The sequence below is a fragment of the Oncorhynchus kisutch genome, unplaced genomic scaffold (genome assembly GCF_002021735.2).
Source record: "Oncorhynchus kisutch isolate 150728-3 unplaced genomic scaffold, Okis_V2 scaffold3703, whole genome shotgun sequence".
In the NCBI taxonomy this organism is placed as follows: domain Eukaryota; kingdom Metazoa; phylum Chordata; class Actinopteri; order Salmoniformes; family Salmonidae; genus Oncorhynchus; species Oncorhynchus kisutch.
The window spans coordinates 299,857-314,673 of NW_022265648.1; the positions used below are offsets into that span (position 1 = coordinate 299,857).

The 14,817-nt window shown below is 47.7% G+C and overlaps 1 protein-coding gene across 1 annotated transcript in view; it reads right to left on the reverse strand.

Annotated features, from left to right (window-relative positions):
- The window catches only part of LOC109885915 (TBC1 domain family member 30-like), a 56,865-nt gene that overhangs the window by 39,738 nt on the left and 2,310 nt on the right, over positions 1-14,817 (reverse strand). The window contains exons 2-7 of the mRNA XM_031820831.1: positions 13,755-13,816; positions 13,593-13,658; positions 9,387-9,512; positions 8,454-8,639; positions 6,951-7,119; positions 6,307-6,475 (exon numbers count right to left, since the gene is read on the reverse strand). Of these exons, the coding sequence (XP_031676691.1) occupies positions 6,307-6,475; positions 6,951-7,119; positions 8,454-8,639; positions 9,387-9,512; positions 13,593-13,658; positions 13,755-13,816 (778 nt within the window). The remainder of the gene's footprint in view (positions 1-6,306; positions 6,476-6,950; positions 7,120-8,453; positions 8,640-9,386; positions 9,513-13,592; positions 13,659-13,754; positions 13,817-14,817) is intronic.

Here is a 14,817-nt window from a genome sequence, read left to right on the forward strand (position 1 = left end):
TGTAGGGGTTAGGGATACAGTGTGTAGGGGTTAGGGGTACAGTGTGTGTAGGGGTTAGGGGTACAGTGTGTAGGGGTTAGGGGTACAGTGTTGTAGGGGTTAGGGATACAGTGTGTAGGGGTTAGGGGTACAGTGTGTAGGGGTTAGGGGTACAGTGTGTAGGGGTTAGGGGTACAGTGTGTAGGGGGTTAGGGGTACAGTGTGTAGGGGTTAGGGGTACAGTGTGTAGGGGTTAGGGATACAGTGTGTAGGGTTAGGGATACAGTGTGTAGGGGTTAGGGATACAGTGTGTAGGGGTTAGGGATACAGTGTGTAGGGGTTAGGAGTACAGTGTGTAGGGGTTAGGGATACAGTGTGTAGGGTTAGGAGTACAGTTGTGTAGGGGTTAGGGATACAGTGTGTAGGGGTTAGGGATACAGTGTGTAGGGGTTAGGGATACAGTGTGTAGGGGTTAGGAGTACAGTGTGTAGGGGTTAGGGATACAGTGTGTAGGGGTTAGGGGTACAGTGTGTAGGGGTTAGGGGTACAGTGTGTAGGGGTTAGGGGTACAGTGTGTAGGGGTTAGGGGTACAGTGTGTAGGGGTTAGGGATACAGTGTGTAGGGATACAGTGTGTAGGGGTTAGGGATACAGTGTGTAGGGGTTAGGGGATACAGTGTGTAGGGGTACAGTGTGTAGGGGTACAGTGTGTAGGGATACAGTGTGTAGGGGTTAGGGATACAGTGTGTAGGGGTTAGGGATACAGTGTGTAGGGGTTAGGGATACAGTGTGTAGGGGTTAGGGATACAGTGTGTAGGGGTTAGGGATACAGTGTGTAGGGGTTAGGGATACAGTGTATAGGGGTTAGGGATACAGTGTGTAGGGGTTAGGGATACAGTGTGTAGGGGTTAGGGATACAGTGTGTAGGGGTTAGGGATACAGTGTGTAGGGGGTTAGGGATACAGTGTGTAGGGGTTAGGGATACAGTGTGTAGGGGTTAGGCATACAGTGTTGTAGGGGTTAGGAATACAGTGTGTAGGGGTTAGGGATGCAGTGTGTAGGGTTAGGGATGCAGTGTGTAGGGGTTAGGGATGCAGTGTGTAGGGGTACAGTATGTAGTGGTTAGGGATACAGTGTGTAGGGGTTAGGGATACAGTGTGTAGGGGTTAGGGATACAGTGTGTAGGGGTTAGGGGTACAGTGTGTAGGGGTTATGGGGTACAGTGTGTAGGGGTTATGGGGTACAGTGTGTAGGGGTTAGGGGTACAGTGTGTAGGGGTTAGGGATACAGTGTGTAGGGGTTAGGGGTACAGTGTGTAGGGGTTAGGGGTACAGTGTGTAGGGGTTAGGGGTACAGTGTGTAGGGGTTAGGGGTACAGTGTGTAGGGGTTAGGGGTACAGTGTGTAGGGGTTAGGGATACAGTGTTGTAGGGGTTAGGGATACAGTGTGTAGGGGTTAGGAGTACAGTGTGTAGGGGGTTAGGGGTACAGTGTGTAGGGGTTAGGGGATACAGTGTGTAGGGGTAGGGTACAGTGTGTAGGGGTTAGGGGTACAGTGTGTAGGGGTTAGGGATACCGTGTTTAGGGGTGAGGGATACGTGTGTAGGGGTTAGGGATACCGTGTGTAGGGGTTCGGGATACCGTGTGTAGGGGTTCGGGAATACCGTGTGTAGGGGTTCGGGATACCGTGTGTAGGGGTTAGGGATACAGTATGTAGTGGTTAGGGATACAGTATGTAGTGGTTAGGGATACAGTGTGTAGGGGTTAGGGTTACAGTGTGTAGGGGTTAGGGATACAGTTGTGTAGGGGTTAGGGATACAGTGTGTAGGGGTTAGGGATACAGTGTGTAGGGGTTAGGGATACAGTGTGTGTAGGGGTTAGGGATACAGTGTGTAGGGGTTAGGGATACAGTGTGTAGGGGTTAGGGGTACAGTGTGTAGGGGTTAGGGGTACGTGTGTAGGGGTTAGGGGTACAGTGTGTAGGGGTTAGGGGTTAGGGTTACAGTGTGTAGGGGTTAGGGGTACAGTGTGTAGAGGTTAGGGGTTAGGGTTACAGTGTGTAGGGGTTAGGGATACAGTGTGTAGGGGTTAGGGATACAGTGTGTAGGGGTTAGGGATACCGTGTGTAGGGGTTCGGGATACCTTGTGTAGGGGTTCGGGATACAGTATGTAGGGGTTAGGGATACAGTGTGTAGGGGTTAGGGTTACAGTGTGTAGGGGTTAGGGATACAGTGTGTAGGGGTTAGGGATACAGTGTGTAGGGGTTAGGGATACAGTGTGTAGGGGTTAGGGATACAGTGTGTAGGGGTTTAGGGATACAGTGTGTAGGGGTTAGGGATACAGTGTGTAGAGGTTAGGGGTTAGGGATACAGTGTGTAGGGGTTAGGGGTTAGGGGTACAGTGTGTAGGGGTTAGGGGTACAGTGTGTAGGGTTAGGGGTACAGTGTGTAGGGTTAGGGGTTAGGGATACAGTGTGTAGGTTTAGTGGTTAGGGATACAGTGTGTAGGGGTTAGGGGTACAGTGTGTAGGGGTTAGGGGTACAGTGTGTAGGGGTTAGCGATACAGTGTGTAGGGGTTAGGGGTACAGTGTGTAGGGGTTAGGGGTACAGTGTGTAGGGTTAGGGGTACAGTGTGTAGGGTTAGGGGTTAGGGATACAGTGTGTAGGTTTAGGGGTTAGGGATACAGTGTGTAGGGGTTAGGAGTACAGTGTGTAGGGGTTAGGGGTTAGGGATACAGTGTGTAGGGGTTAGGAGTACAGTGTGTAGGGGTTAGGGGTTAGGGATACAGTGTGTAGGGGTTAGGAGTACAGTGTGTAGGGGTTAGGGATACCGTGTGTAGGGGTTAGGGATACAGTATGTATGGGTTAGGGATACAGTGTGTAGGGGTTAGGGATACAGTGTGTAGGGGTTAGGGATACAGTGTGTAGGGGTTAGGGATACAGTGTGTAGGGGTTAGGGATACAGTGTGTAGGGGTTAGGGATACAGTGTGTAGGGGTTAGGGATACAGTGTGTAGGGGTTAGGAGTACAGTGTGTAGGGGTTAGGGGTACAGTGTGTAGGGGTTAGGGGTAAAGTGTGTAGGGGTTAGGGGTACAGTGTGTAGGGTAGGGTTACAGTGTGTAGGGGTTAGGGATACAGTGTGTAGGGGTTAGGGGTACAGTGTGTAGGGGTTAGGGGTTAGGGATACAGTGTGTAGGGGTTAGGGATACCGTGTGTAGGGGTTAGGGTTACAGTGTGTAGGGGTTAGGGGTTAGGGTACAGTGTGTAGGGGTTAGGGATACAGTGTGTAGGGGTTAGGGTTACAGTGTGTAGGGGTTAGGGTTTAGGGGATACAGTGTGTAGGGGTTAGGAGTACAGTGTGTAGGGGTTAGGGGTTAGGGATACAGTGTGTAGGGGTTAGGGATACCGTGTGTAGGGGTTCGGGATACCTTGTGTAGGGGTTAGGGATACAGTATGTAGGGGTTAGGGATACAGTGTGTAGGGGTTAGGGATACAGTGTGTAGGGGTTAGGGATACAGTGTGTAGGGGGGTTAGGGATACAGTGTGTAGGGGTTAGGGATACAGTGTGTAGGGGTTAGGGGTTAGGGTTACAGAGTGTAGGGATACAGTGTGTAGAGGTTAGGGATACAGTATGTAGTGGTTAGGGATACAGTATGTAGTGGTTAGGGTTACAGTGTGTAGGGGTTAGGGATACAGTGTGTAGGGGTTAGGGATACAGTGTGTAGGGGTTAGGGATACAGTGTGTAGGGGTTAGGGATACAGTGTGTAGGGGTTAGGGGTACAGTGTGTAGGGGTTAGGGTTACAGTGTGTAGGGGTTAGGGTTACAGTGTGTATAGGTTAGGGATACAGTGTGTAGGGGTTAGGGTTAGGGATACAGTGTGTTAGGGGTTAGGGATACAGTGTGTAGGGGTTAGGGGTTAGGGTTACAGAGTGTAGGGATACAGTGTGTAGGGGTTAGGGGTTAGGGTTACAGAGTGTAGGGATACAGTGTGTAGGGGTTAGGGATACAGTGTGTAGGGGTTAGGGATACAGTGTGTAGGGGTTAGGGATACAGTGTGTAGGGGTTAGGGATACAGTGTGTAGGGGTTAGGGATACAGTGTGTAGGGGTTAGGGATACAGTGTGTAGGGGTTAGGGATACAGTGTGTAGAGGTTAGGGATACAGTGTGTAGGGGTTAGGGATACAGTGTGTAGGGGTTAGGGATACAGTGTGTAGGGGTTATGGGTACAGTGTGTAGGGGTTAGGGATACAGTGTGTAGGGGTTAGGGATACAGTGTGTAGGGGTTTAGGGATACAGTGTGTAGGGGTTATGGATACAGTGTGTAGGGGTTATGGATACAGTGTGTAGGGGTTATGGGTACAGTGTGTAGGGGTTAGGGATACAGTGTGTAGGGGTTAGGGATACAGTGTGTAGGGGTTAGGGATACAGTGTGTAGAGGTTAGGGATACAGTGTGTAGAGGTTAGGGATACAGTGTGTAGGGGTTAGGGGTACAGTGTGTAGAGGTTAGGGGTTAGTTATACAGTGTGTAGGGGTTAGGGGTACAGTGTGTAGGGGTTAGGGATACAGTGTGTAGGGGTTAGGGATACAGTGTGTAGGGGTTAGGGGTTAGGGATACAGTGTGTAGGGGTTAGGAGTACAGTGTGTAGGGGTTAGGGGTTAGGGATACAGTGTGTAGGGGTTAGGGATACCGTGTGTAGGGGTTCGGGATACCTTGTGTAGGGGTTAGGGATACAGTATGTAGGGGTTAGGGATACAGTGTGTAGGGGTTAGGGATACAGTATGTAGGAGTTAGGGATACAGTGTGTAGGGGTTAGGGGTTAGGGTTACAGAGTGTAGGGATACAGTGTGTAGAGGTTAGGGATACAGTGTGTAGAGGTTAGGGATACAGTGTGTAGAGGTTAGGGATACAGTATGTAGTGGTTAGGGATACAGTATGTAGTGGTTAGGGATACAGTGTGTAGGGGTTAGGGTTACAGTGTGTAGGGGTTAGGGATACAGTGTGTAGGGGTTAGGGATACAGTGTGTAGGGGTTAGGGGTACAGTGTGTAGGGGTTAGGGGTTAGGGTTACAGTGTGTAGGGGTTAGGGGTACAGTGTGTAGAGGTTAGGGATACAGTGTGTAGGGGTCAGGGGTACAGTGTGTAGGGGTTAGGGGTTAGGGATACAGTGTGTAGGGGTTAGGGATACAGTGTGTAGGGGTTAGGGGTTAGGGTTACAGAGTGTAGGGATACAGTGTGTAGGGGTTAGGGATACAGTGTGTAGGGGTTAGGGATACAGTGTGTAGGGGTTAGGGATACAGTGTGTAGAGCTTAGGGATACAGTATGTAGAGGTTAGGGATACAGTGTGTAGAGGTTAGGGATACAGTGTGTAGGGGTTAGGGATACAGTGTGTAGGGGTTAGGGATACAGTGTGTAGGGGTTATGGGTACAGTGTGTAGGGGTTAGGGATACAGTGTGTAGGGGTTAGGGATACAGTGTGTAGGGGTTATGGGTACAGTGTGTAGGGGTTAGGGATACAGTGTGTAGGGGTTAGGGATACAGTGTGTAGGGATTAGGGATACAGTGTGTAGGGGTTATGGGTACAGTGTGTAGGGGTTAGGGATACAGTGTGTAGGGATACAGTGTGTAGAGGTTAGGGATACAGTGTGTAGAGGTTAGGGATACAGTGTGTAGAGGTTAGGGATACAGTGTGTAGGGGTTAGGGGTACAGTGTGTAGGGGTTAGGGGTTAGTTATACAGTGTGTAGAGGTTAGGGGTTAGGGGTACAGTGTGTAGGGGTTAGGGATACAGTGTGTAGGGGTTAGGGATACAGTGTGTAGGGGTTACGGATACAGTGTGTAGGGGTTAGGGGTTAGGGTTACAGAGTGTAGGGATACAGTGTGTAGGGGTTAGGGTTACAGTGTGTAGGGGTTAGGGATACAGTGTGTAGAGGTTAGGGATACAGTGTGTAGGGGTTAGGGGTACAGTGTGTAGGGGTTAGGGGTACAGTGTGTAGAGGTTAGGGGTTAGTTATACAGTGTGTAGAGGTTAGGGGTTAGGGGTACAGTGTGTAGGGGTTAGGGATACAGTGTGTAGGGGTTAGGGATACAGTGTGTAGGGGTTACGGATACAGTGTGTAGGGGTTAGGGGTTAGGGTTACAGAGTGTAGGGATACAGTGTGTAGGGGTTAGGGTTACAGTGTGTAGGGGTTAGGGATACAGTGTGTAGGGGTTAGGGATACAGTGTGTAGGGGTTAGGGATACAGTGTGTAGGGGTTAGGGTTACAGAGTGTAGGGATACAGTGTGTAGGGGTTAGGGTTACAGTGTGTAGGGGTTAGGGTACTCACTCCCCCAGGTGAGACCAGATGGCCAGAGCCACCCTCAGCAGAACCTCAGAACCTTCGAAGAACACAGAGTCCCAGATCTTTAGCACGGTGTTGGGGGGCAGGCACGTAGCAAACATGGTCAGAAACCACTGCATCGTGAACACGTTGGTCAGGGGAGGCTCGTAGCTTCCTGGAAGACACAGACTGGCGTTAGTCAGGGGAGTTGTAGAGGTCCGTATCACACTCTGGCGTTAGTCTGGTCCATATCACACTCTGGCGTTAGTCTGGTCCATATCACACTCTGGCATTAGTCTGGTCCATATCACACTCTGGCATTAGTCTGGTCCATATCACACTCTGGCATTAGTCTGGTCCATATCACACTCTGGCATTAGTCTGGTCCATATCACACTCTGGCATTAGTCTGGTCCATATCACACTCTGGCATTAGTCTGGTCCATATCACACTCTGGCATTAGTCTGGTCCATATCACACTCTGGCATTAGTCTGGTCCATATCACATTCTGGCATTAGTCTGGTCCATATCACACTCTGGCATTAGTCTGGTCCATATCACACTCTGGCATTAGTCTGGTCCATATCACACTCTGGCGTTAGTCAGGGGAGTTGTAGAGGTCCGTATGACAGAGACAGACAGACCCACCTCCAGCCTCTCTATCAGCAGTCTTCTGCAGGAGGTGTAGGTGCTGTGAGAGATGAGGCAGCTTCATCCTCAGGAGATCTCTAAACACAGCCATGTCCACAGACAGAGAACGCAGGTTGTTGGCAAAATAACTCTCTGGTAGCACCTTGTCTATCAGGTAGATCATCACCTGGAGGAGAGACGGAGGATCAGTTAGAATGAGTACAACAGATAAATAAACCCCTTTCAGAGCAGTGTTGTTGTAATAAATCATCCCCTTTCAGAGCAGTGTTGGAGTGTAATAAATCATCCCCTTTTAGAGCAGTGTTGGAGTGTAATAAATCATCCCCTTTCAGAGCAGTGTTGTTGTAATAAATCATCCCCTTTCACAGCAGTGTTGGAGTGTAATAAATCATCCCCTTTCAGAGCAGTGTTGTTGTAATAAATCATCCCCTTTCAGAGCAGTGTTGTAATAAATCATCCCCTTTCAGAGCAGTGTTGGAGTGTAATAAATCATCCCCTTTCAGAGCAGTGTTGTTGTGTAATAAATCATCCCCTTTCACAGCAGTGTTGGAGTGTAATAAATCAACCCCTTTCAGAGCAGTGTTGTAATAAATCAACCCCTTTCAGAGCAGTGTTGTAATAAATCAACCCCTTTTAGAGCAGTGTTGGAGTGTAATAAATCAACCCCTTTCAGAGCAGTGTTGTTGTAATAAATCATCCCCTTTCAGAGCAGTGTTGTTGTAATAAATCATCCCCTTTCAGAGCAGTGTTGTTGTAATAAATCATCCCCTTTCAGAGCAGTGTTGTTGTAATAAATCATCCCCTTTCACAGCAGTGTTGTTGTAATAAATCATCCCCTTTCACAGCAGTGTTGGAGTGTAATAAATCAACCCCTTTCAGCAGTGTTGGAGTGTAATAAATCATCCCCTTTCAGAGCAGTGTTGTTGTGTAATAAATCATCCCCTTTCACAGCAGTGTTGGAGTGTAATAAATCATCCCCATTCAGAGCAGTGTTGGAGTGTAATAAATCATCCCCTTTCAGAGCAGTGTTGGAGTGTAATAAATCATCCCCTTTCAGAGCAGTGTTGTTGTAATAAATCATCCCCTTTCAGAGCAGTGTTGTTGTAATAAATCATCCCCTTTCAGAGCAGTGTTGGAGTGTAATAAATCATCCCCTTTCAGAGCAGTGTTGGAGTGTAATAAATCATCCCCTTTCAGAGCAGTGTTGGAGTGTAATAAATCATCCCCTTTCAGAGCAGTGTTGTTGTAATAAATCATCCCCTTTCAGAGCAGTGTTGGAGTGTAATAAATCATACCCTTTTAGAGCAGTGTTGGAGTGTAATAAATCATCCCCTTTCAGAGCAGTGTTGAAGTGTAATAAATCATCCCCTTTCACAGCAGTGTTGGAGTGTAATAAATCATCCCCTTTCAGAGCAGTGTTGAGTGTAATAAATCATCCCCTTTCACAGCAGTGTTGGAGTGTAATAAATCATCCCCTTTCACAGCAGTGTTGGAGTGTACCTTGAGTGCGTGGCTCTCGTTGCCCTCTGTAACCTCCAGTATTAGCGCTGCCAGTACGTTGAAGCCCTGACAGTATCCTACAGCCTTATTCCAGCGAGCGTACACCAGGAGTACCCTCTTCAGCACCACCCGGTCCTGCTCCCCCTCCTGGCCGGAGTATGAACTACAACCTGTCCTGTGTAGGTCCTAATGAACAACAAGACTTAATTCAGCCATACCAGGAGACCGCATGAAATAACAAGACTGTAGTCAGCCAAACCAGAGGACTGCATTTAATGATATAACACAACAGTTTTACAGGGAGAGAGAGAGAAAGGAAGGAGAGAGAGAGAGAGAGAACGGAAGGAGAAAGAGAGAGAGAAAGGAAGGAGAAAGAGAGAGAGAGAGGAGAGAGAGAAAGGAAGGAGAGAGAGAGAGAAAGGAAGGAGGGAGAGAGAGAGAAAGGAAGGAGAGAGAAAGAGGGAGAGAGAGAAAGGAAGGAGAGAGAAAGAGAGAGAGGGAGAGAGAGAAAGGAAGGAGAGAGAAAGAGAGAGAGAGAAAGGAAGGAGAGAGAAAGAGAGAGAGAGGGAGAGAGAGAAAGGAAGGAGAGAGAAAGAGAGAGAGAGAAAGGAAGGAGAGAGAACGAGGGAGAGAGAGAGGGAGAGAGAGAAAGGAAGGAGAGAGAAAGAGAGAGAGAGAAAGGAAGGAGAGAGAAAGAGAGAGAGAAAGGAAGGAGAGAGAAAGAGAGAGAGAAAGGAAGGAGAGAGAAAGAGGGAGAGAGAGAGAGAGAAAGGAAGGAGAGAGAAAGAGGGAGAGAGAGAGGAGAGGGGTATGGACCTTGTCCTGCTAATTCATGGTTCTCTCTGAACAAGGGAAAGAGGGAACAGCTGTTGTTTTCCATGATGCATTCCATGTACAAATATCCTGCTACACAAACAGCAGCCTGGGTGTTACCTTAACAATCTGGATGCCCAGTGAGTCATCGTCAGGGTTACTGCGTTCGTTGAAAGCGAAGCGCAGAGTTTTGTCCCAGTCGATAGAGATACTGTGGAGGTACTGGTCAGCTAGAGTCAGCCATACCTGGAGAACACAGAGTATTCATATATAGTTATACTGTACACACTAGTGCTTAGACGACACACAGTAAAGAGTCCTGACAGAGGAGACCCACACAGTAAAGAGTCCTGACAGAGGAGACCCACACAGTAAAGAGTCCTGACAGAGGAGACCCACAGTAAAGAGTCCTGACAGAGGAGACACACAGCAAAGAGTCCTGACAGAGGAGACTCACAGCAAAGAGTCCTGACAGAGGAGACTCACAGCAAAGAGTCCTGACAGAGGAGACTCACAGTAAAGAGTCCTGACAGAGGAGACTCACAGTAAAGAGTCCTGACAGAGGAGACTCACAGTAAAGAGTCCTGACAGAGGAGACTCACAGTAGATATACATGAAAATACAAAACACAACAAGTTATAGTTCACAGAAGGAAATCAGTCAACTGAAATAAATAAATTAGGGCCTAATCTATGAATTTCACATGAGTGGGCAGGCGCACAGCAATGGGTGGGCCTGGGAGGTCATCGGGCCACCTCAGGGGAGCCAGGCCCAGCCAATCAGAATTACTCTGTTCCCACAATGGGGCTTTATTACAGACAGAAATACTCCTCAGTTTCATCAGTTGTTCGGCTGGTCTCAGACGATCCAGCAGGTGAAGAAGCCAGGGGTCATCTCTGAAGGAGATTGATGGTGCTTCGGGCAAGGTGACCAGGGACACTAGTTTGGTTAAACAGAACAAATACGACCTACACAGATTGATCAAGATGGCAAAGCAGAAGTATAGGACAAAGTGGAGGAGCAATTGAGCGGGTCGGACACGAGGCGTTTGTGGCTCCTAACTTTCACGGATTACAATAAAAGCCAGCCATGTCGCGGACGCCAATGCCGCCCTATCAGACGAGCCCCTCGTTCTGCTTTGAGCAAAACAACTGCAGAGGACAACGAGGGCAACGTACAGCTGAAGTGGGAAGTCCACATACACTGAGGTTGGAGTCATTAAAACTAGTTTACATACACTGAGGTTGGAGTCATTAAAACTAGTTTACATCCACTTAGGTTGGAGTCATTAAAACTAGTTTACATACACTCAGGTTGGAGTCATTAAAACTAGTTTACATACACTGAGGTTGGAGTCATTAAAACTAGTTCACATACACTGAGGTTGGAGTCATTAAAACTCATTTTTCAAACACTCCAAAAATGTCTTGTTAACAAACTATAGTTTTGGCAAGTCGGTTAGGACATCTACTTTGTACATGACACAAGTAATTTTTCCAACTATTGTTTCCAGACAGATAATTTCACTTGTAATTCACTGTATCACAATTCCAGTGGGTCAGAAGTTTACATACACTAAGTTGACTGTGCCTTTAAACAGCTTGAAACATTCCAGAAAATTAAGTCATGTCTTTAGAAGCTTCTGATAGGCTAATTGACATCATTTGAGTCAATTGGAGGTGTACCTGTGGATGTATTTGAAGGCCTACCTTCAAACTCAGTGTATCCTTACTTGACATCATGGGAAAATCAAAAGAAATCAGCCAAGACCTCAGAAAAAAATGTGTAGACCTCCACAAGTCTGGTTCATCCTTGGGAGCAATTTCCTAACGCCTGAAGGTACCACGTTCATCTGTACAAACAATAGTATGCAAGTATAAACACCATGAGACCACACAGCTGTCATACCACTCAGGAAGGAGACGCATTCTGTCTCCTAGAGATGAACGTAGTTTGGTGCGAGAAGTGCAAATCAATTCCAGAACAGCAGCAAAGGACCTTGTGAAGATGCTGGAGGAAACAGGTACAAAAGTATCTATATCCACAGTAAAACGAGTCCTATATCGACATAACCTGAAAGGCCGCTCAGCAAGTTAGAAGTCACTGCTCCAAAACCTCCATAAAAAAAGCCAGACTACGGTTTGCAACGGCACATGGGGACAAAGATCGTACTTTTTGGAGAAATGTCCTCTGGTCTGATGAAACAAAAATAGAACCGTTTGGCCATAATGACCAACATTATGTTTGGAGGAAGCCGAAGAACACCATCCAAACCGTGAAGCACGGGGGTGGCAGCATCATGTTGTGGGGGTGGCAGCATCATGTTGTGGGGGTGGCAGCATCATGTTGTGGGGGTGCTTTGCTGCAGGAGGGACTGGTGCACTTCACAAAATAGATATGATAGTGTTAAGAGAAGTTTTAAAACATCCCCACTGTCTCTCTGCCACTTTAGGTCTGGACTAAGCCATTTCTTTTCACCTCTCTGCCACTTTAGGGCTGGACTAAGCCATTTCTTTTCACCTCTCTGCCACTTTAGGGCTGGACTAAGCCATTTCTTTTCACCTCTCTGCCACTAGGTCTGGACTAAGCCATTTCACCTCTCTCCCTACTGTATGTCATGGGCGGCGTTTCCTGTTGGACAGAGTGGTGAATGAACGAGCTGCTAAGAAGGTAAATCCAAGGGAATATATTAGCACATATTATTCATGATTCAGAGGGAGCAGTCGAACATAATGAGCACGCATGAATCATTCATGATTCCACTCAGAGGTAGGCACGATTAGAACTCAGATCAAGAAGCCTTCTGAGTGTTGATCAACGATTAGAACTCAGGTCAAGAAGCCTTCTGAGCGTTGATCAACGATTAGAACTCAGGTCAAGAAGTCTTCTGAGTATTGATCAATGCAATAAATGGGTAAACGATAATTAACTAAACTGGTTAATTAACAGGTCTGGCAAAACCCATTCATAAAAATCAATATCCTGCCAGGCAAGATTGAATCTACATTTGCCTATCGATGTGACGTTTGCCAGCAACCAAGTCAGTCAGTTCTGTACCTACCTGGCTGAGTGGCAGTGTGGGCAGAATGAGCGAGCTCCCCTGGCAACCAGAGCGCGAAACACGTGAGGAAATAAAACTCTAGTCTGCCTGGAAATGAATTCACAAGACCAATACATTTTTCATATTAACATTTGATAATATTCTGTTCTCTTCATTTTAATTCAAGTACATTTCATCCAACTGGAGAAAATGTCAGATTCTCAAGATATTCCAGTACTTGAACTTCAGAGCACAACATTTAAGCACATCAAGCACCTTCTGTACTCCCTGTACACACACACGACTGGCCTCACACAGTTCCATCATCAAGTTCACTGACGACGAGTCAGTAGACCTGATTACCAACGAGACAACCTACAGAGAGGAGGTAGGCAGTCTGACGGTGTGGTGTCAGGTAAACAACCTCTCCTTGAACAACGAGACAACCTACAGAGAGGAGGTAGGCAGTCCGACGGTGTGGTGTCAGGTAAACAACCTCTCCATGAACAACGACCAGACAACCTACAGAGAGGAGGTAGGCAGTCTGACGGTGTGGTGTCAGGTAAACAACCTCTCCATGAACAACGACCAGACAACCTACAGAGAGGAGGTAGGCAGTCTGACAGTGTGGTGTCAGGTTAACAACCTCTCCCTGAACATCAGCAAAGCAAAGAAGCTGATTGTGGACTTCAGGAGGAACCAGGCTGGGCATGTCCCCATCCTCATCAATCGGGCAGCCGTGGAGACTGTCAAAAACCTCAAGTTCCTCTGCGTACCCATCTCAGAGGAGCTGAAATGGTCAAACCACACTGACACCGTAGCGAAGAAGGCATGACGGCGACTCTTCAACCTCAGGAAGCTGAAGAAATTCAGCCTGTCCCAGTGGGCCCTCACAGTGTTCTACAGGAGAGTTAGCTAGCATGCTCTAGTTGTAATGGCTGCATTACCACCTGGCTAATGCACAGGTATTTCCATGGTAACAGACAAATCTACAGCCATCAAAATACTGCTTGTCCTGCACATCTGATGTGTTTCCTTCTGTCGACAGTCATTATAAACACCAATCAACTGGGACCGCTGGCTGGCCAGTCAGAATAAACACCAATCAACTGGGACCGCTGGCTGGCCAGTCAGAATAAACACCAATCAACTGGGACCGCTGGCTGGCCAGTCAGAATAAACACCAATCAACTGGGACTTCTGGCTGGCCAGTCAGAATAAACACCACTAGAGAGATGGGAAGAACCATCACATCTGTTATATCAGTAGCACTACTATGGACGTACCCTCTTCCTCCACTCTTTAGGGATGCCTGTAGGAAGTCTGACCACAGCCTTCAGAGCATCATACCACTGGGGAGAGAGAGAACAGACAGATCAGATTCACACAGATCAGATCCAGACACCTGAAACGGGGCTAAAGATGTGATGGGACACGACCATACTGACCTGTTGGAAGCCGTTCTTGCCCAGAGAAGGTTCGATGGTGAACTTTAACCTGGTGTCCACTCCTACAGAGAACAATGTACAGACTGAAGAACTCCACAGTAGCAGAACGGTCAGTCACCACACACACGGAAAGCTCTCTAACGAGGCCTACTGACTAATCAGGTACATAATGTCATCCGTCTAAGTACAGTGACATGCGGGGAGGAAAATAAGCATGTCCATTACTAATGACGTCACTGCTATCCGTGTGCACCCGGGCTAAACAAATCACATGTAATGACGTCACTGCTATCCGTGTGCACCCGGGCTAAACAAATCACATGTATCATAGTACTGAAACATGGCGATGTGGAAATATATTAGTGACAATGACTTTGCGTTCTTCCAATGATTTACTCTTAATCTGTTTTCAGCACCACCGAACAGCTGTGAGGTGCTAGGCTCTCTGGGGCTATTCATTAAGCCAATTCGGTTTCAAAACGTTTCTTAAAAACGGGAGCAAACAGAACTAAAACAGGGTGGCATCTACCTGGATTTGTCCAATAAAAACTATCGTTTTGCTCTGTTTGCCTCCGTTTGGTTCTTAAACGGTAAACGTTTGCATGACGAATTCGCCCCAGGTTGTGTTTTATTAGATGTTGCTGTCCGCCACTGTGGTGCTGAATCCTTTCTGGCTTCGCTCTCGAGTTACACTACAACAGGTCTTAACTACCACAACCTGACGCTCTGAAACTCACACAACGGAAGTAACGAAACTATAACCCAGATCAGAGCATCCTTAAATGAAACAAACGGGAAAGAGAATGATTCAGACTGAACCCGTTCCTCCAGCCCTAACCTGTCTGGCGGCCAGCCAGCGACCACACAGCCGCCATTTGCCCCGCTCTGCACGGCTTCATGCTACCAGCTCACACCGGTCTCTCTAACTCTCCCCACCTACACTAACCTTTTATACAGTTTAGAGTATAGCTCCAACCTGGGTCTCTCTGGGCGCTGTCTGTCTCCTCCATGTTGAGATCTGGTCAGATCTTCTATAGCTGGTCAGCTGCTGGCCACCAGAGTC